Source organism: Salmo trutta, chromosome 31 (assembly GCF_901001165.1).
Source record: "Salmo trutta chromosome 31, fSalTru1.1, whole genome shotgun sequence".
Classification (NCBI taxonomy): Eukaryota; Metazoa; Chordata; class Actinopteri; order Salmoniformes; family Salmonidae; genus Salmo; species Salmo trutta.
Window position 1 is genome coordinate 41,642,822 of NC_042987.1, and position 21,900 is coordinate 41,664,721.

At 43.1% G+C, this 21,900-nt stretch overlaps 1 protein-coding gene and 1 long non-coding RNA gene across 3 annotated transcripts in view; both read right to left on the bottom strand.

The window, feature by feature from the left end:
* LOC115170212 (uncharacterized) lies at window positions 1-846 on the bottom strand. Of its 2 annotated transcripts, none has more exons than XR_003870983.1 (2): window positions 788-846; window positions 1-424 (listed from the first exon to the last, which is right to left on the bottom strand). It is a non-coding gene; the product is annotated as an uncharacterized LOC115170212 (long non-coding RNA). The 2 variants fall into 2 exon arrangements; XR_003870984.1 differs by having other exon boundaries at window positions 746-807.
* Window positions 847-10,050: 9,204 nt separating this feature from the next.
* Window positions 10,051-21,900, bottom strand: part of LOC115169224 (piezo-type mechanosensitive ion channel component 2-like) — a 186,800-nt gene continuing 174,950 nt past the window's right edge. The window contains 4 exon segments of the mRNA XM_029724697.1: window positions 10,051-12,307; window positions 12,968-13,172; window positions 16,177-16,256; window positions 19,643-19,759. Of these exon segments, the coding sequence (XP_029580557.1) occupies window positions 12,055-12,307; window positions 12,968-13,172; window positions 16,177-16,256; window positions 19,643-19,759 (655 nt within the window). The 3' untranslated portion in view covers window positions 10,051-12,054.

The following is a 21,900-nucleotide window of genomic DNA, read 5'->3' on the forward strand; positions in this document are numbered from 1 at the left end:
GTCCCTGTACCTATAGTACCGTGGTAACAGCCGTGTCATGTTGTAGTCCCTGTACCTACAGTACCGTGGTAACAGCCGTGTCATGTTGTAGTCCCTGTACCTACAGTACCGTGGTTACAGCCGTGTCATGTTGTTGTAGTCCCTGTACCTACAGTACCGTGGTAACAGCCGTGTCATGTTGTTGTAGTCCCAGTACCTACAGTACCGTGGTAACAGCCGTGTCATGTTGTCCCTGTACCTACAGTACCGTGGTAACAGCCGTGTCATGTTGTTGTAGTCCCTGTACCTACAGTACCGTGGTAACAGCCGTGTCATGTTGTTGTCCCTGTACCTACAGTACCGTGGTAACAGCAGTGTCATGTTGTAGTCCCTGTACCTACAGTACCGTGGTAACAGCCGTGTCATGTTGTTGTAGTCCCTGTACCTACAGTACCGTGGTTACAGCCGTGTCATGTTGTAGTCCCTGTACCTACAGTACCGTGGTAACAGCCGTGTCATGTTGTTGTAGTCCCTGTACCTACAGTACCGTGGTAACAGCCGTGTCATGTTGTCCCTGTACCTACAGTACCGTGGTAACAGCCGTGTCATGTTGTTGTAGTCCCTGTACCTACAGTACCGTGGTAACAGCCGTGTCATGTTGTAGTCCCTGTACCTACAGTACCGTGGTAACAGCCGTGTCATGTTGTTGTAGTCCCTGTACCTACAGTACCGTGGTTACAGCCGTGTCATGTTGTAGTCCCTGTACCTACAGTACCGTGGTAACAGCCGTGTCATGTTGTCCCTGTACCTACAGTACCGTGGTAACAGCCGTGTCATGTTGTTGTAGTCCCTGTACCTACAGTACCGTGGTAACAGCCGTGTCATGTTGTTGTAGTCCCTGTACCTACAGTACCGTGGTAACAGCCGTGTCATGTTGTTGTAGTCCCTGTACCTACAGTACCGTGGTTACAGCCGTGTCATGTTGTAGTCCCTGTACCTACAGTACCGTGGTAACAGCCGTGTCATGTTGTTGTAGTCCCTGTACCTACAGTACCGTGGTTACAGCCGTGTCATGTTGTTGTAGTCCCTGTACCTACAGTACCGTGGTAACAGCCGTGTCATGTTGTAGTCCCTGTACCTACAGTACCGTGGTAACAGCCGTGTCATGTTGTAGTCCCTGTACCTACAGTACCGTGGTAACAGCCGTGTCATGTTGTTGTAGTCCCTGTACCTACAGTACCGTGGTAACAGCCGTGTCATGTTGTAGTCCCTGTACCTACAGTACCGTGGTAACAGCCGTGTCATGTTGTTGTAGTCCCTGTACCTACAGTACCGTGGTAACAGCCGTGTCATGTTGTAGTCCCTGTACCTACAGTACCGTGGTAACAGCCGTGTCATGTTGTTGTAGTCCCTGTACCTACAGTACCGTGGTAACAGCCGTGTCATGTTGTTGTAGTCCCTGTACCTACAGTACCGTGGTAACAGCCGTGTCATGTTGTTGTAGTCCCTGAGAATACTAGATGTTTGCGTGACTAATGTTTAAAAAAAAGTTTGCGTCCCAAATGACACCCTATTCCCTACGTAGTGCAGTACCTTTGACTAGGGCTCTACATCGTGCTCTGCTAAGGGCTCTGGTCAAAAAGAAGTGCACTATATAGGGAACAGGGTGCCATTTTGGGACGTAACCTGAGAGTTAATTCTAACGAGGTTCTTCCAGAAATGTACCGTGGAAAGCAAGGACCTTGTTAATGGATGTGGAGCTTCTTAAATCTTTTGTGTGTATTTTCATGAGAGCGTTAGATCGTCTACCAATGCCTCTGTCCTCTCCTTAGCAACGCCCTGGTTTTAATGCACACCGGTGCTGCTTCTGTTGTGATGTTTCTCACACCAAGTGTGTTCTGTATTTGTGCGTTAGCCACAATCAAAAATTAGGAGTGTACAATAAAAGTGTCAATCCAGTGAAAATAAAAAAGGGATAAATCTCTTATCTTGTAAATGGGAAGTTCCTCTGTCTCCATGTGTTGCTAGTGAACGCTGAATTCTGCTAACTCTAGCATTACAAAGCATTTATATTCATCTATAATGGCTTATCAATAAAGGCCAATAAATTCTGACTGACAATTCATGATTTCTACACCTATAAGTAATACTGGTTTGGACCTAAAACACAAAGTTATTCTGTAAGTTGACCTTGTTTTAATTGTTGGCCATTAAAACCATACCTTTTAAACATACAACTGGCCCATAGCCATACCTATTAAACATACAACTGGCCCATAGCCATACCTATTAAATATACAACTGGCCCATAGCCATACCTATTAAACATACAACTGGCCCATTAAAACCATACCTTTCAAACATACAACTGGCCCATAGCCATACCTTGTTTAAATATACAACTGGCCCATAGCCATACCTTTTAAATATACAACTGGCCCAAAGCCATACCTTTTAAATATACAACTGGCCCATAGCCATACCTATTAAACATACAACTGGCCCATAGCCATACCTATTAAATATACAACTGGCCCATAGCCATACCTATTAAATATACAACTGGCCCATAGCCATACCTATTAAATATACAACTGGCCCATAGCCATACCTATTAAATATACAACTGGCCCATAGCCATACCTATTAAATATACAACTGGCCCATAGCCATACCTATTAAACATACAACTGGCCCATAGCCATACCTATTAAACATACAACTGGCCCATAGCCATACCTATTAAACATACAACTGGCCCATAGCCATACCTATTAAATATACAACTGGCCCATAGCCATACCTATTAAATATACAACTGGCCCATAGCCATACCTATTAAACATACAACTGGCCCATAGCCATACCTATTAAATATACAACTGGCCCAAAGCCATACCTATTAAATATACAACTGGCCCATAGCCATACCTATTAAATATACAACTGGCCCAAAGCCATACCTATTAAATATACAACTGGCCCATAGCCATACCTATTAAATATACAACTGGCCCATAGCCATACCTTTTAAACATACAACTGGCCCATAGCCATACCTATTAAATATACAACTGGCCCATAGCCATACCTATTAAATATACAACTGGCCCATAGCCATACCTATTAAATATACAACTGGCCCAAAGCCATACCTTGTTTACCCCTTGTGTGTTGTTCATGTTTTTGTTATTTACCTAATGTTCACGGGTCTGATGGACCCACAACATGATTGGGTTTTTACAACTACACAGCCATAACAATTTACATAAAAATACTTAATACTTAGATGTTGACTTATATCAATTACAATCAATATAAACATCATACATGGTTCATATAGACAGTATACATGGTTAATATAGACAGTATACAGTATACATAGTTAATATAGACAGTATACATGGTTAATATAAAGATCATACATGGTTAATATAGACAGTATACATGGTTAATATAGACAGTAGACAGTATACATGGTTAATATAGACAGTAGACAGTATACATGGTTAATATAGACAGTAGACAGTATACATGGTTAATATAGACAGTAGACAGTATACATGGTTCATATTTGCCATTTACCTCTGCTAGATCACATTTATCAATAAAAGTGCTATTTTTATATATATATATATATATATATAAATAGAAATATATCAAGACATGGGTGGAATAAATCATGAACAAATATAAATGAAACAAGGTTTTCATCACTATTGATGTTTATTGCTTTGAACTGAACAAATTGGAAGGACAAATTTTACATAGAGTATTTTATGGAAATGAGCCCCATTGAACACTAGTTAAGGCCAGTCTACACACCACATGAGGGACAGAGTTTTACTATGTGTGTGTTGCTAATGTATTTATTGCACGTGTACCGTGTCTTCCTGTCCTCCTTTGGGTCCACACACATTGCGGTGCTTCTTGTTGCTACCGGCTACAATTTAGAATGATAAAAAAAACACTTCGTTCAGGGATTTTACTAACATCTCACTCACTCACATATATAGTTACATCAGGTCAAGGTAGGAGAGTCAGACACACACACACACATGCAACAACATCACTCACACTTACTTCCGGTATTGGAGTTGTTGGTTCTGTGGGTCGGGGCGGATGGGGAACCAACATCCTCCTCCTGAATCCTCCTCACGATGGCTGCAGAAGCTGGGGGCCTTGGGATATGTTGCCTCCTCTGGATTTGAGGTCTTACCAATATCATGCCCAGCTCCTCGAGAAAGAGCCGTCTCCTCTGGAGCTTCCCTCTGTTCCAATCTGGGTTCAACGCCGTCCAGATGACAAACGAGTTGTACGCCGAGATGTCCAAGATGTTGAAGTATATCACAAGTGGCCAGCATTGGGTTCTTCTTTTGCAGATGTAGCCAGTCACCAGCTTGTCTAAATTGTCCACCCCTCCTTTTGTTGCATTGTAATCCATTATGATTTCTGGTTTCTGATGTCCCTGGCCACAGATTCTCTCATCCCTATGCAGCGTACTCATGAGTACCATGTTTTTGTCTTTCTTTGGCATGTAGGACACTAGGGACGTGTCGGCGGTGAACACAAACTTAGAGGAATTGATAGGCCTGTTCCGTGTATTCAACAGCTGAGGTGGGAGCTCTGGCTTGTTTTTTCATACTGTTCCTACCATCGTCAGCTTCCTCTTGAGGAGATCCTGTCCCAGCTTGTGCGAAGTAGAAAAGATATCGCATGTGATGTTGTGACCACGTCCAGGACAACCCTCATCCCTTGGTTCTCAGGGGTTCCTCCATCTGGATTCCCTGTATACACTTGCAAGTTCCACACATATGATGAAGCAGCATCACAGGCAGCCCAGATCTTGATTCCATATTTTGTGGGTTTAGACGGTATGAACTGTCTGAAGGGGTCAGCGGCCACTAAATGGCATAAGCTGCTCATCAACAGTAACGTTGGGCCCAGGGTTGTAAAACAGTGGAAGGCCGTCCACCCACTTGTCCCACACTGACCTGATTGCAGCTAGCGTGTCTCTCTGCCGCCGAGCTGGTCTGGTGTCTTGGTTATCGAAGCGAATAATCCTGGATATAATGTGGAAGATTTCCAGAGACATTGTTGCACGGAAAAGTTCTCTGCAATTTTCTGCATCCCACAGGAATTCTGTGGATTCCCCATTGAATCTGAAAACACCAGCAAGGATAAACAACCCCCAAACTATGCATGCATGTAAATGAGTTTGGTCCATCTCTTTCCATCTCTCTCCAAAAACACCCCTTCTCTCCAACATGGTGCAGTCCAGAATGATTGTCTGGATGGTGTCTGGGGTGAACAGTTGAAAAGAAGACTTTATGTCCTGCACATGAGTAACCACCATCCGCGTCGGCCCTGGTTGCATCCTTATCACATTGACAGCCATGCGGGGTGGCTCATTCCTTGGGCAAGAAGACCATTCAATTTCACAATTTGTTTTACATCCATATTTCTCCTCCTGCAGGGTGCTGATGGGCTGGTCCTGGGGCTGGTTGCTGACGGGCCTGGGGCTGGCTGCTGATGGGCTGGTCCTGGGGCTGGCTGCCGATGGGCTGGTCCTGGGGCTGGTTGCTGACGGGCTGGTCCTGGGGCTGGTTGCTGACGGGCTGGTCGGTCCTGGGGCTGGTTGCTGACGGGCTGGTTCTGGGGCTGGTTGCTGATGGGCTGGTCCTGGGGCTGGTTGCTGATGGGCTGGTCCTGGGGTTGGCTGAGGGTCAATCTCATCCTCTTCTTCCAACTCACTGGTAGACTCCGAATTGACAGAGACATGATCCTCATATTCTGAAAATTCTTCATCTTCCAGTGGAAGACTCTCTTTCCACACTAGCTTCTCTCTCTGCAAAAAAATATTTCTAAGATCCTCTGAGCAGAGATTATTTTTGCCATACTGATTGTGGAGCCACACAGTAAAAGCTATTTATTTGTTATGTCCCTCCCCCAATTTGCACCTGCTGCGGTACAGCCTGTGATGCTGCTTCATCATATGTGTGGAATGTATTGAAATAATATATTGTAATAACATTGTGCAGGTTACCACAAGACATTGTGTAGTTTCACACACTACAAAGGGTAAAGAGTGCGAGAAAAGCGGGAGACAGGCAGACAGGCAGGCAGGGAGACAGACAGACAGGGAGACAGGCAGACAGGCAGGGAGGGAGACAGACAGACAGGGAGACAGGCAGGGAGACAGGCAGACAGGTAGGCAGGGAGACAGACAGACAGACAGACAGACGGGCAGGGAGACAGACAGGCAGACAGACAGGCAGGGAGACAGACAGACAGGTTATTGGTGCTATGTTGAAACAGCAGGCCCAGGGAGGAGGACAGAGTGAAGGCACACAGCAAACCTTTTTGTTTCATTTTTACTTGTTTTCACCTATACACACACACTTTTCCACACTTTTATTACCCTCGGGTCCAGTGGACCAGAACACCACATATGTAATATTAATGTGTAGGGGGGGGTCCAGTGGACCAGAACACCACATATGTAATATAAACATGTAGGGGAGTCTAGTGTTCACTCAATGAAAATGTGTTTATTTTTACATGTTCTTCACAGAAAATGAGCCAAAGCCAATGAGTCTCAGGTTGAAAAGATTAATTCATTGTATAATTTTTCTTTTTGTAAACATTGAAAATGGGTCCCACAGACCCAAACAAGGGTTAAACATACGACAGGACCTTTAAAACCATCCCTTTAAATCTGGACCAGAGATATACCATGTTTTATACCTTTAAACATACAACTATTTTTATTAAAGCTCCTTTAAGACAGAGAAATGACAGTTTACATTTAATTCCCCCTCACCCACCCACCCCCTTCCCTCCCTCCCTCTTCCCTCCCTCCCTCCCTCCCTCCCTCACCCCCTTCCCTCCCTCCCTCACCCCCTTCCCTCCCTCCCCCCTCCCCCCTTCCCTCCCTCCCTCTTCCCTCCCTCCCTCCCTCACCCCCTTCCCTCTTCCCTCCCTCTCTCTTCCCTCCCTCCCTCCCTCTCCCCTTCCCTCCCTCCCTCCCTCACCCCCTTCCCTCCCTCCCCCTTCCCTCCCTCCCTCTTCCCTCCCTCCCTCACCCCCTTCCCTCCCTCTTCCCTCCCTCCCTCCCTCCCTCACCCCCTTCCCTCCCTCACCCCTTCCCTCCCTCCCTCACCCCCTTCCCTCCCTCTCTCTTCCTCCCTCCCTCCCTCACCCCCTTCCCTCCCTCCCTCCCTCACCCCCTTCCCTCCCTCTCTCTTCCCTCCCTCCCTCCCTCACCCCCTTCCCTCCCTCACCCCCTTCCCTCCCTCCCTCACCCCCTTCCCTCCCTCCCTCACCCCCTTCCCTCCCTCCCTCACCCCCTTCCCTCCCTCTTCCCTCCCTCCCTCCCTCACCCCCTTCCCTCCCTCACCCCCTTCCCTCCCTCCCTCACCCCCTTCCCTCCCTCTTCCCTCCCTCCCTCCCTCACCCCCTTCCCTCCCTCTTCCCTCCCTCCCTCCCTCACCCCCTTCCCTCCCTCACCCCCTTCCCTCCCTCACCCCCTTCCCTCCCTCTCTCTTCCCTCCCTCCCTCCCTCACCCCCTTCCCTCCCTCCCCCTTCCCTCCCTCCCCCCCTTCCCTCCCTCCCTCTTCCCTCCCTCCCTCACCCCCTCCCTCCCTCCCTCCCTCTTCCCTCCCTCCCTCACCCCCTTCCCTCCCTCCCTCCCTCTTCCCTCCCTCCCTCACCCCCTTCCCTCCCTCCCTCACCCCCTTCCCTCCCTCCCTCACCCCCTCCCTCCCTCACCCCCTTCCCTCCCTCCCTCTTCCCTCCCTCCCTCCCTCCCTCACCCCCCTCCCTCCCTCCCTCTTCCCTCCCTCTTTCCTCCCTCCCTCCCTCTTCCCTCCCTCCCTCCCTCACCCCCCTCCCTCCCTCACCCCCTTCCCTCCCTCCCTAAAACTGTTATGTACGTATGGGAAATTACTCATGACAATACTGGACGTTTTCTTTCATGCTACAATGTCCTCTGATGCATAGCTCGGAACCAAAGGTCCAAACAAAACAATGCGTGTTTGTGTTTTGTATGAATGGCTGTTTTTTTTTCTTCCATTTCTTATCTTTGAATGTTGATGAAACTCAAGTAATACTTCCTATTGAAGTCCTACGGAAGTCATTCTGTACATGAGGAGGTGAGAGTTCTGTAAATCGGTGGACGAAGTTGAACAATGGATGAGTCCAGCTACAGTGTCCACGAGAATGCTTCAGACAGTCCAGTTGCTTCATGATATACAGTATTTACTCTTGATTCAAAATACACTCACTTCCCTGGGCTTGGGTCAAACTGTAGCAGATAAACTGTGTGTGTGTGTGAGGAGAAGCCCATCTCCTCTGTAAATGTGTCCTTGGAGCCAGAGAGAACAGTATAATGACATGATCTAATAGCAGCTGTGTCCTGAACAGAGCCTGTATTCAGCGCTTGAAGTGGATTGCAATACATGTCAGTACTCTTTATACATACAGTGGGGGGGGAAAAGTATTTGATCCCCTGCTGATTTTGTACGTTTGCACACTTACAAAAGAATGATCAGTCTATAATTTTAATGGTAGGTTTATTTGAACAGTGAGAGACAGAATAACAACAAAAAAAATCCAGAAAAACGCTTGTCAAAAATGTTATAAAATGATTTGCATTTTAATAAGGGAAATAAGTATTTGACCCCTCTGCAAAACATGACTTAGTACTTGGTGGCAAAACCCTTGTTGGCAATCACAGAGGTCAGACGTTTCTTGTAGTTGGCCACCAGGTTTGCAGACATCTCAGGAGGGATTTTATCCCACTCCTCTTTGCAGATCTTCTCCAAGTCATTAAGGTTTCGAGGCTGACGTTTGGCAACTCGAACCTTCAGCTCCCTCCACAGATTTTCTATGGGATTAAGGTCTGGAGACTGGCTAGGCCACTCCAGGACCTTAATGTGCTTCTTCTTGAGCCACTCCTTTGTTGCCTTGGCCGTGTGTTTTGGGTCATTGTCATGCTGGAATACCCATCCACGACCCATTTTCAATGCCCTGGCTGAGGGAAGGAGGTTCTCACCCAACATTTGACACTACATGGCCCCGTCAAATGATGCAGTGAAGTTGTCCTGTCCCCTTAGCAGAAAAACACCCCCAAAGCATAATGTTTCCACCTCCATGTTTGACTGTGGAGATGATGTTCTTGGGGTCATAGGCAGCATTCCTCCTCCTCCAAATACGGCGAGTTGAGTTGATGTCAAAGAGCTCCATTTTGGTCTCATCTGACCACAACACTTTCACCCAGTTGTCCTCTGAATCATTCAGATGTTCATTGGCAAACTTCAGATGGGCATGTATATGTATTCTTGAGCAGGGGGACCTTGCGGGCGCTGCAGGATTTCAGTCCTTCACGGCGTAGTGTAGTGTTACCAATTGTTTTCTTGGTGACTATGGTCCCAGCTGCCTCGAGATCATTGACAAGATCCTCCCGTGTAGTTCTGTGCTGATTCCTCACCGTTCTCATGATCATTGCAACTCCACGAGGTGAGATCTTGCATGGAGCCCCAGGCCAAGGGATATTGACAGTTCTTTTGTGTTTCTTCCATTTGCGAATAATCGTACCAAATGTTGTCACCAAGCTGCTTGGTGATGGTCTTGTAGCCCATTCCAGCCTTGTGTAGGTCTACAATCTTGTCCCTGACATCCTTGGAGAGCTCTTTGGTCTTGGCCATGGTGGAGAGTTTGGAATCTGATTGATTGCTTCTGTGGACAGGTGTCTTTTATACAGTTAACAAACTGAGATTAGGAGCACTCCCTTTAAGAGTGTGCTCCTAATCTCAGCTCGTTACCTGTATATAAGACACCTGGGAGCCAGAAATCTTTCTGATTGAGAGGGGGTCAAATACTTATTTCCCTCATTAAAATGCAAATCAATTTATAACATTTTTGACATGCGTTTTTCTGGATTTTTTGTTGTTGTTATTCTGTCTCTCACTGTTCAAATAAACCTACCATTAAAATTATAGACTGATCCTTTCTTTATCAGTGGGCAAACGTACAAAATCAGCAGGGGATCAAATACTTTTTTTCCCCCACTGTAGGTGCCGGTACTCTGCAATACTTTGAAGACAATTTTCTATAAGAGGTGCCAGGACTCAATCAGGAGAAGATCTGAGGGTTTTGTACCAGTCCAATTCCAGCAATTCTGCCCTGAGTGGGTGAAAACGCGCTTTGGGGATGAAATTTCACTTCCTTATGTTATGAAGTACATTTTTTTTTTTTTTTTACAAAGAATCGTTCAGTGGAGTTCTTTCTCTTAACATTTCATTAACAGTAAATCCAACAAGTTGGATTTTACATCCTAATACATCCGATAACAAGCTGAGTGGTGCAGCTTTCTTTCTCGCAGCAACTTTGGGGGATTTTACAATGTTGTCGGTGGTCGACTTCAAAAGTTGTTTCCGCGGGTCACAAAAAAGCGAAATGACCATGAAAAAAACGGGACGCTCTGTGCTCTGTTCACCTTGCACAGGAATTTCGCATTAACACGAAAAGCATATGCTAAAATATGAAAATAGTACATGTCACAAAATCGATATCTTTCTTACTTTTATAATTGTTTTATGTCCGGTGGAGTCTAGGAGAAAAATGAGGAGTTCAACAGTGTCAGTTAAACTTTATTCTTTCACAGAATCCAGCCACGCCGACACCATGCAGTATAATTCTCCTGATTTTTTGACCACTTTTTCTCTCTGGCCTCCATTGATTTAGTCACCCTAATTCTGGCCATCCTACAAGGGTAAAAACACCATGAGGTTTGGACCATTGGTTTTCTTAGAGGAGCATCTACACAATTAACATATTATTGTACCCATTGGTCAAAAGATGCGTTAATATTTAGTGAACTACATTTGACCAGATCCTTATATGGGCATTGATAAAAACATACTGGAATCGGGTTCCATGGATAAAGAGGTTCTTCTTCTCAATTATTTACAGACAGTCTGGAGTGGTTCCTCCCCTGGCTAATATGCAGGAAATAGGAAATAGACCAACAGGAAATAGACCAACATCAATCTTGAATCTATCACAGTTTTTTTTTTATATATATATGTCTTCTCATCTTTTTATGACCTTTAAGTAGGTAAATCAATTCAACCATCTATTAGCTACCAAAACAACATATTAAAGTTTCCTATACTCTAAACATTACATTGAGTAAAAGTGAACCCTTTCTTGGTGAAACAACAACTCTTGTCTTTTCCTGAGAAATCATTAACACAGGTTTAGTTTCTCATACAAACAAACAAAATAATGCAAGTATAGTTGGCGTCTTTAGAAGTAGCTCTCTGTTTTAGACATTAACAAGATGGCGTAGTCGCCTGCGAATCTTAATCAAAATGGCCGTCTCGTATGTAGCAATGACAACATCCTTCAAAATGGTCGTCTCGGAGGACATGAAGAAGAGCTCTATAATATTGCACAATTCCATGAACCAGGAGCTCCAATCAGAAAAAGGTTGGCAATCTAAACAGACCAATCCTGTGTAAGTTCCTCCTCATGGTCATCATCCAATGGTGGGAAGCCCTTTTTTAAAACACTGACCTGTATAATCCACACTGCTGTCGGGAAAAGACAACGAGGAACGATACAGGCACAGGGAGTTACTTGTAGTATTTGACACATCATTGGTCTAAAGTAGAATAGTCACGCCAATACTTGAATCTCTCCACCAGAGCTTTGTAGATAGTATTTAACCTCACCCATATGTCCTCTCAGTGAAGACCCCGTTCTTTGTCCCAACTTTCATTGTTTCCTGACGCCTCGGTCACGTTATTTTAGCAATTGTGTTGTTCTAAGGCAGTGTTTCTCAACCGCTTTCTCAACAGGAACCGGCAACCTTTGGTCCTTCCTTCCTTCCTTCCTTCCTTCCTTCCTTAAAAATCAATGACACTTAAGAATAGTTCTCAAGTCAGTCAGTAACATCAACGTCCCAGAGACTGGTCAAGTATTCACGAACTAGTCAGAGGTTAAGAAACACTGTTAAACTTCTATCCACATTGAAAGGGGGATAACTTCTAGCCTTTTTACAGCCAGGCTCACTGAGTCTTTTCCCTGGTCCATTTAATAATAGTCTCAGGCGAGCGATAGAGGAAGATGAGTTTAGCGTACATGTCTTCCTCCAGGTCCAGCTCTCCCGTCTCTCGGACCAGGAAGATGTCGGTGCACAGCTTCAGGATGCGGTCTACGTTTGGCAGCTCCTCGAACATGATGGTGTGAGAGACACCGCTGAAGAACTCACGGACAAACTTACCGATGACGAGCACCACGGAGGCATAAAGACCCATGATCCTGGAGGGAAAGATCCATACATATTACGTAGTTAATCTAGTTATGCCCATTATACACAGCACAGTACAGACTATACGTTTTCTTATTCAACATCTATAGTTACTTGACTAACTGTATCTATGTTGGAGTAATGAGAAAACGATCATGTTGCTCTTTTGCACCTCAGTATCTCTACTTGCACATCATCATCTGCTCATCCATCACTCCAGTATTAATGCTAAATTGTAATTATTTCGCCTTCATGGCCTATTTATTGCCTTACCTCCCAATTCTTTCCACATTTGCACACACTGTACATTGATTTTTCTATTGTGTTATTGACTGTACGTTTGTTTATTCCATGTGTAACTCTGTGTTGTTGTATGTTGTCGAACTGCTTTGCTTTATCTTGGCCAGGTCGCAGTTGTAAATGAGAACTTGTTCTCAACTTGCCTACCTGGTTAAATAAAGGTGAAATAAAATAAATAAATAAAACATTGACTGGTACACCTGCACTACAAGGCCTGTCTGCTATGTGATGGGATGGACACAAGCTACTGCATGGTTAGTGGATGACTTATAGGAGCCGATAGTTTCATGAGATCAAATTAAATACTTGTGTGATGCTACGCTATATTACGCCATTCCATGCTACGCTATGTTATGTTTCTGTCTACTCACCCGTATCCAGCCAGGAAACCCAGACTAGGAGGGCTGACCTGGTCACTGAAGACATAGAGCTCCAGCCCAGCGTCGTAGAGGTGCTTGGGCCTACGAACCTTGATCTGTCCCGGATCTGTCTGGTTCACGATCCACCACTCCTGGACTTCCGTTGAGTTGTTATGGGAACGCTCCAACGCCAAAGTGATGCTCATGTACACCTTCTCTGAATTAATATAATAAAATAGAACATAATAAAATATAACAAAATTGATTTAATCAATAAAATAAAATATTGTATTTAATGCTCTAGAGGAGGAGCAGAATGAGCATTTCTTCTATTTGTTTATAATGCAGTGGTAAATGTGTTTTGCAGTGGTAAGTCCCACTGTAGCTCAGTTTGTAGAGCATGGCGCTTGCAATGCCAGGGTTGTGGGTTCAATTCCCACAGGGGGCAAGTATTTAAAAATGTAATAAATGTATGCACTCTACTGTAAGTCGCTCTGGATAGGAGCGTCTGCTAAATGACAAAAATGTAAATGTGTTTTGCAGTGGTAAATGTGAAAATAAAAGCTTCCAAATGAAAGGAACACCCCCAGCTCTCTGTCGGTTTAAACCATTTGTTTCTATATGGCAGGCTGTCCATTCAGTAGAGATACATTTGAGCTTCAGTTGAGCTCCTTTATGCATCCATTTTCCTTTTGACTTCCTCATTGTCACCATTTGTTTGCCATGCGTCCTTGATAAAAATAAAAAAAAAGCCTTTATTCCAATGCATTATATTTAACATTTTGTTGTGTAGTTAAGCCCACGAGTAGATAACTCACGACATTCCATGCCAAGATTTACAGATTCTGTAATTGAAAGCGGCCATGTCAAGCCTACCTCAAGACAAACAGACCACTGTTCCCAACATCCTGTTACGAACCGAAATGGTCGGGTGAATGTCAGGAGGCCATCTGCAGATACATTTTACACCCTTAAGTACCCTAACGGGGTTCAAGGGGGGTCGAATTTAGATACTTTTACGATTTACATGTGTTATACAGAACTCGTCAACCATCCCTAGCCGGGTCCTCAGAGCATGCGCAGACCAGCTGGCTGGTGTGTTTACGGACATATTCAATCTCTCTCTATCCCAGTCTGCTGTCCCCACATGCTTCAAAATGGCCACTATTGTTCCTGTTCCCAAGAAAGCTAAGGTAACTGAACTAAATGACTACCGCCCTGTAGCATTCACTTCCGTCATCATGAAGTGCTTTGAGAGACTAGTCAAGGACCATATCACCTCCACCCTACCTGACACCCTAGACCCACTCCAATTTGCTTACCGACCCAATAGGTCCACAGACGATGCAATCGCCATCACACTGCACACTGCCCTGACCCATCTGGATAAGAGGAATACCTGTAAGAATGCTGTTCATTGACTACAGCTCAGCATTTAACACCATAGTACCCTGCAAACTCATCATTAAGCTTGAGAACCTGGGTCTCGACCCAGCCCTGTGCAATTGGGTCCTGGACTTTCTGACGGGCCGCCCCCCAGGTGGTGAAGGTAGGTAACAACATCTCCACCCCGCTGATCCTCAACACAGGGGCCCCACAAGGGTGTGTTCTCAGCCCTCTCTCCTGTACTCCCTGTTCACCCACGACTGCGTGGCCATGCATGCCTCCAACTCAATCATCAAGTTTGCAGACGACACAACAGTAGTAGGCTTGATTACCGACAACAACGTGACAGCCTATAGGGAGGAGGTGAAGGCCCTCAGAGTGTGGTGTCAGGAAAATAACCTCACACTCAACGTCAACAAAACAAAGGAGATGATCGTGGACTTCAGGAAACAGCAGAGGGAGCAGCCCTCCTATCCATATCGAAGGGACAGCAGTGGATAAGGTGGAAAGTTTTAAGTTCTTCACGTACACATATCACAGACAAACTGAAATGGTCCACCCACACAGCTTACCCCCTATTTGTTTACTACTACACACTGGTTACTGGTAGGCCTGTTTGAAGATCATGGTAAGACACATTGTAGTCTAGTCTAGTAGGTTGACAGTGTGTTATGGTGACCCATCACATTTTTCCCGGGACAGTTTCAGCTCCATTTCAGGTGTCCTGACTTTTCAGGCTACAAAAAGTTCAATTTGTCAGCAAGACGCATCAATCAATATAGACCTAATCAATATAGACCTAATCAATATAGACCAATTCAATATAGACCTACTCAATATAGACCTAATCAATATAGACATACTCAACATAGACCTAATCAATATAGACCTAATCAATATAGACCAATTCAATATAGACCAATTCAATATAGACCTACTCAATATAGACCTACTCAACATAGACCCAATCAATATAGACCTAATCAATATAGACCTAATCAATATAGACCTAATCAATATAGACCTAATCAATATAGACTTAATCAATATAGACCTACTCAATATAGACCTACTCAACATAGACCTAATCAATATAGACCTAATCAATATAGACCAATTCAATATAGACCTACTCAATATAGACCTACTCAATATAGACCTACTCAATATAGACCTACTCAACATAGACCAATTCAATATAGACCTACTCAATATAGACCTACTCAATATAGACCTAATCAATATAGACCTACTCAATATAGACCTAATCAATATAGACCTACTCAATATAGACCTAATCAATATAGACCTAATCAATATAGACCTAATCAATAGCTAAATGTAATTAGGAACACTTCAGGTGTTCTGTAACAGATGTCTATTTCCATTCATCAAATGGCACGAGTACACATGTAGTTAGGATGCTGGAATTATTTTGGAGTGGACGAACATGCACAGGTAGCCTGCCTTTTAGAAGTGATTTGTTTTGACAATCAGATGAAAATATCATGACTGGTTGTGTTCATGCCACATTAAAAGGTAATACATGTTTACAGTTTAAATTGCATATTTATTCTTGGAAGCCATCTTTATTCTTGGAAGCCATCTTTATTCTTGGAAGCCATCTTTAATCTTGGAAGCCATCTTTAATCTTGGAAGCCATCTTTAATCTTGGAAGCCATCTTTATTCTTGGAAGCCATCTTTATTCTTGGAAGCCATCTTTAATCTTGGAAGCCATCTTTATTCTTAGACACCCAAGCGCTTGCCCTCAATAGAGACCCCCCCCCCCCAAATATCACGGTGTAATTCACACTGTGTTGAAATGCTGTTTTACCTTTATACAGCTGTTCTATGGGCTTGGCCTCGGAGTCACTAGGGGCTCGGAGGTATCGCGGGAACACATGTTTTATCACCCTGGTAACAGAAGAACACAACAGGCTGTTTGTTACTGACAACAGTTATCACATAGAAAAATATTTCAGATTTGTTTTTTAAAGCTAGAATACTTCATAAATAAATTATGTACACTGAGTGTACAAAACATTAAGAACACCTGCTCTTTCCATGACATACAATAGACTGACCAGGTGAATCCAGGTGAAAGCTATGATTTCTTATTGATGTTACTTGTTAAATCCACTTCAATCAGTGTAGATGAAGGGGAGTTGGTCCTAATGTTTGGTATATTCAGAATATAACATGCCGTAAAACTTAAATTAATAGCCTGGGCCTTTATTTGCTTAAATCACTATTAAAGACAGGCTTCTATTTGAGCCAGGCGTCTATTTCCTTAATGCACACAGCTTTTGCTCATTTGCTCATAGTTAATTGTTTAATTCCAGCATTTACTTTCAGCATTTTAATCAATTGCACTAACCTGTTATCATTTACACACAGTAACCAGGTTTCCATCCAACCTTTTTATGCGAGTAGAGTAGGTTGGACACAAAATGTCACAACAGGCCTGATGGAAACAGCAATTTTTTCGGTAAACTTTCCAAATGTCAACAAGATAACATACGCTAGACAAGGTGGAATCTTTTTGTGTCGGTAAAATTAATTATGTGAGAAATGGCGGTGGAAATGATTTTATGTGCAAATATTGATATAATAACCATCATATGGAAGAAAAGTCACGGGATAACATTGTGTGGTCCTCCCACTATGACTCGGGATTGCATGCCGCTTATTAGATTAAATATGTTACACTATTATACACAAAAGTATGTGGACTGGAAGCAACGTCAGCACAATAACTGTTTGTCGGGATGGGTTTCCATGGCTCACCGCCATTGGACTTTGGAGCAGTGGAAACCTGTTCTTTGGAGTGAGGAATCACGCTTCACCATCTGGTAGTCCGACGGACGAATCTGGGTTTGGCGGATGCCAGGAGAACGCTACCTGTCCAAATGTATAGCGCCAACTGTAAAGTTTGGTGGAGGAGGAATAATGGTCTGGGGCTGTTTTTCATGGTTTGGGCCCCTTAGTTCCAATGAAGGGAAATCTTAACACTACAGCACACATTTACATTCTAAACGATTCTGTGCTTCCAACTTTGTGGCAACAGTTTGGTGAAGGCCCTTTCCTGTTTCAGCATGACAATGCCGGCAGCATTGTTCCGACATCTATTGGAAAGCCTTCCCAGAAGAGTGGACGCTGTCATTGTGACACCCTGATCTGTTTCACCTGTTTTTGTGCTTGTCTCCACCCCCCACCAGGTGTCTCCCATCTCCCCTCATTATCCCCTGTGTATTTATACCTGTGTTCTCTGTTTGTCTGTTGCCAGTTCGTTTTGTTCGTCAAGCTTATCAGCGGTTTCCCCCTTGCTCCTGTCTTTTCTATAGTTCCTGTTTTCTAGTTTTCCCGGTTTTGACCATTCTGCCCTGAGCCTGGCTGCCATCCTGTACCTTTTGGACTTTGATCTGGATTACTGACCTCTGCCTGACCTTGACCTGTCATTTTGCCTTCCCCCTGTTCTAGTAATAAACTTTTGTTACTTCGACACTGTCTGCATCTGGGTCTTCCCTAAAACGTGATAGTTATGGCAGCAAATGGGGGACCAACTCCATATTAATGCCCGTGATTTTGGAATGAGATGTTCGATGAGCAGGTGTCCACATACTTTTGGTCATGTAGGGAATGATGAACTTCACAGGGTGGCGAAAGTGCAAGGTGATGAGCTTGATGCTCCTTTCCAATACATTTCACTATATAACGCAACATTTTTTGTGACAAAATGCAATGTAAACAATGTAAACCCATTTCACTTGTATTTTTCATTCGGTAAATGTGAATTTAACTGCAAAATTAATGTTTATGTGCACTAAGTCATCCGCAACAAGTCAATTTGATGGAATCACATCTCTGATGGGAAAATACGTTATTTTTTTGCAGGTCTTAGAATATTCGCATTAAAATTTGTCGCCAATTGAAACCTTTAATAAAAATAAAAAAATAAAATCACTATCCTCTTTGACTGCGCATTTCCGGCAGTTCTTACTTTCTAGGTTTCTGTACTCCCGAAATTGTGAGTTGTTGTGCTTGCCAGTTAGCTTGCTTCTCAGCTGTTAGCAGCCAATGGCTAGCAGTTTCTTACTGGCGATAACAACGGCTGATTACAATATTTTTTTTGAGACATTATTGAATGTAACCAGTGGTGTAAAGTACCTAAGTAAAAATACTTTAAAGTACTACTTAAGTCGTTTTTTGGGGTATATGTACTTTACTTTACTATTAATATTTTTGACTTACTTTTACTTCACTACATTCCTAAAGAAAATGATGTACTTTTTACTCCATACATTTTCCCTGACACCCAAAAGTACTTGTTACATTTTGACAGGAAAATGGTTTAATTCACACACTTATCAAGAGAACATCCCTGGTCATCCCTACTGCCTCTGATCTGGAGGACTCACTAAACAGAGAACATCCCTGGTCATCCCTACTGCCTCTGATCTGGAGGATTCACTAAACAGAGAACATCCCTGGTCATCACTACTGCCTCTGATCTGGAGGACTCACTAAACAGAGAACATCCCTGGTCATCCCTACTGCCTCTGATCTGGTGGACTCACTAAAAACAAATGTTTTGTTTGTAAATTATGTTTGAGTGTGCCCCTGGCTATCCGTAAATAAAATATAAAATGTGGCCGTCTGGTTTGCTTAATATAAGGAATTTGCAATGATTTATACTTGTTCATTTAAGTAATATTTTAAACCAAATACTTTTAGACTTTTACTCAAGTAGTATTTTATTGGGTGACTTTCACTTTTACTTGAGTCATTTTCTTTTAAGGAATCTTTCCTTATACTTGAGTATGACAATTGGGTACTTTTTCCACCACTGAATGTAACAAATCAAACATAAAACCTCAAACAATTAATGGTAATTAATGGTAACCTCGTAAATAATTCATTTAGACCCGGCATTAATGTGAAACAAACGTTTATTTGCTGAAATGTGTGCCGTTGCCTGTCTATTAAAATGAACTGCATGCTTTTTGAGACTCAGCGTTGAAGTTTTACGGTATAAATGCCTCATGAGCTTAATTCAACTGTCATACCTCATCAGAACCCAAAATATATATATGTAAACAAACACTGCAAAGACTTAAAACATTGTTACAATTTTGAAAGTGGTTACATTTCTCCAGGCCCATCCTTCTGCTTTTTTTCCAAAACAGAGACTCTGAGGTTTGTTATTGTTTCAACTCTGGATTCGAGCTATAAAATAAAAGTAGTTTGATATATCTGTATATTTTTTAATTACTTGACAAATACATAGAAAGTACACTCACACTCTGTCTCGTCTGGTCCCGTTGAGCAGTAGGCTCAGCTCTAGTTTGGTTGCATCATCTAGGAACGTCACTTTCTTCCCAGTCGCAAACTCAGCCTTCGCTCCCAGAGTCAGGTTCCTGGTTGAAATGATCAGATCATTTCTCATCTCAAAACAGGTTTATGAGATTATAAAGCAAAAAGTAATACGACACATTTATGTGATTTAAAATGAATCTCTATGGCTGAGAAAATAAAGATCCCCTTGTCTCTATTCTACTCTGCTAATCTCTACTCTACTAATCTCTACTCTACTCGACTAATCTCTACTCTCCTCTGCTAATCTCTACTCTACTAATCTCTACTCTGCTAATCTCTATTCTACTCTGCTAATCCCTACTCTACTCTGCTAATCTCTACTCGACTAATCTCTACTCTACTCTGCTAATCTCTACTCTACTAATCTCTACTCGACTAATCTCTACTCTGCTAATCTATACTCTACTCTACTAATCTATACTCTACGCTGCTAATCTCTACTCTGCTAATCTATACTCTACTCTACTAATTTATACACTGGATATCATAAGGTGAATGCACCGATTTGTAAGTCGCTCTGGATAAGAGCGTCTGCTAAATGACTTAAATGTAAATGTAAATGTATACTCTACTCTGCTAATCTCTACTCTACTAATCTCTACTCTACTCTGCTAATCTCTACTCTACTCTGCTAATCTCTACTCTGCTAATCTCTACTCTACTCTGCTAATCTCTACTCTACTCTGCTAATCTCTACTCTACTCTGCTAATCTCTACTCTACTCTGCTAATCTCTACTCTACTCTGCTAATCTATACTCTACTCTGCTAATCTCTATTCTACTCTACTAATCTCTACTCGACTAATATCTACTCGAATAATCTTTACTCTACTCTGCTAATCTCTACTCTACTCTACTAATCTCTACTCTACTCGACTAATCTCTACTCGACTAATCTCTACTCTACTCGACTAATCTCTACTCGACTAATCTCTACTCGACTAATCTCTACTAATCTCTACTCGACTAATCTCTACTCTAATCGACAAATCTCTACTCTACTCGACTAATCTCTACTCGACTAATCTCTACTCGACTAATCTCTACTAATCTCTACTCGACTAATCTCTACTCTAATCGACTAATCTCTACTCTAATCGACTAATCTCTACTCTACTCGACTAATCTCTACTCGACTAATCTCTACTCGACTAATCTCTACTCAACTAATCTCTACTAATCTCTACTCGACTAATCTCTACTCTACTAATCTCTACTCTACTAATCTCTACTCTACTCTACTAATCTCTACTCTACTAATCTCTACTCGACTAATCTCTACTCTAATCGACTAATCTCTACTCTACTCTAGTAATCTCTACTCTACTAATCTCTACTCTACTAATCTCTACTCTACTCTAGTAATCCCTACTCGACTAATCTCTACTCTAATCGACTAATCTCTACTCTACTAATCTCTACTCTACTAATCTCTACTCGACTCTATTTATTTATTTTTTATTCCAGAGGGGAGAGAGAGAGAGAGACACACAGCTGCATGTGAGCTCCTGCATTTTTCAGCATGTTTTTATAAAAAGATAGATTTGGAGTTAGATAAACTTTGATTTTTTTTGGCAGGGACATATACAGGATGCTACCCTCCACAGCATAACCTTCACTCCAGATCAAAACTCCAAACCTACAACCTGATTTTGGACAAAATTACCTGGAAGGATTCCTACTACCAAGGATTCCTTTTTCCAAGATATACAGCGGGTGCTCTGGCAAACAAACAGCAGAGACCTGAGGACAACATCCAACCTGGAACTGAGTGAGTAGTGTTTGGTCTGATGCTATTTTGAAAGCCAAGATGAAAAATTTAAAATAAAGTACATTACAATGCTATATTTTACTTTATGGGGACTGAACGCTAAATTCAGGCTGCCAAGCCTGCTAGGACAGAACAGATACAACTTCAATTAGCACTGAGGTGTGAAGTGAAAGGTGTCGAAGCCTTTGAGCCCAACAACGGCAGAGTCTCTCACAGCCTACCCCCACCCAAATCCAGAGGCTAATAAAGCCCCCTTCCGCTGTTCAGAGACCATCCACTGACTTTTCTACAATAAATCTGCCTCCAGAAATAAAAGCTTCTCCCAAGTGGGTGTGACACCTACTCCCACTGCCTGCTGCACTGCTACTTGGATTCCACCTGGTGATCTGTTCACCGTCTGCCCTGGCCTGT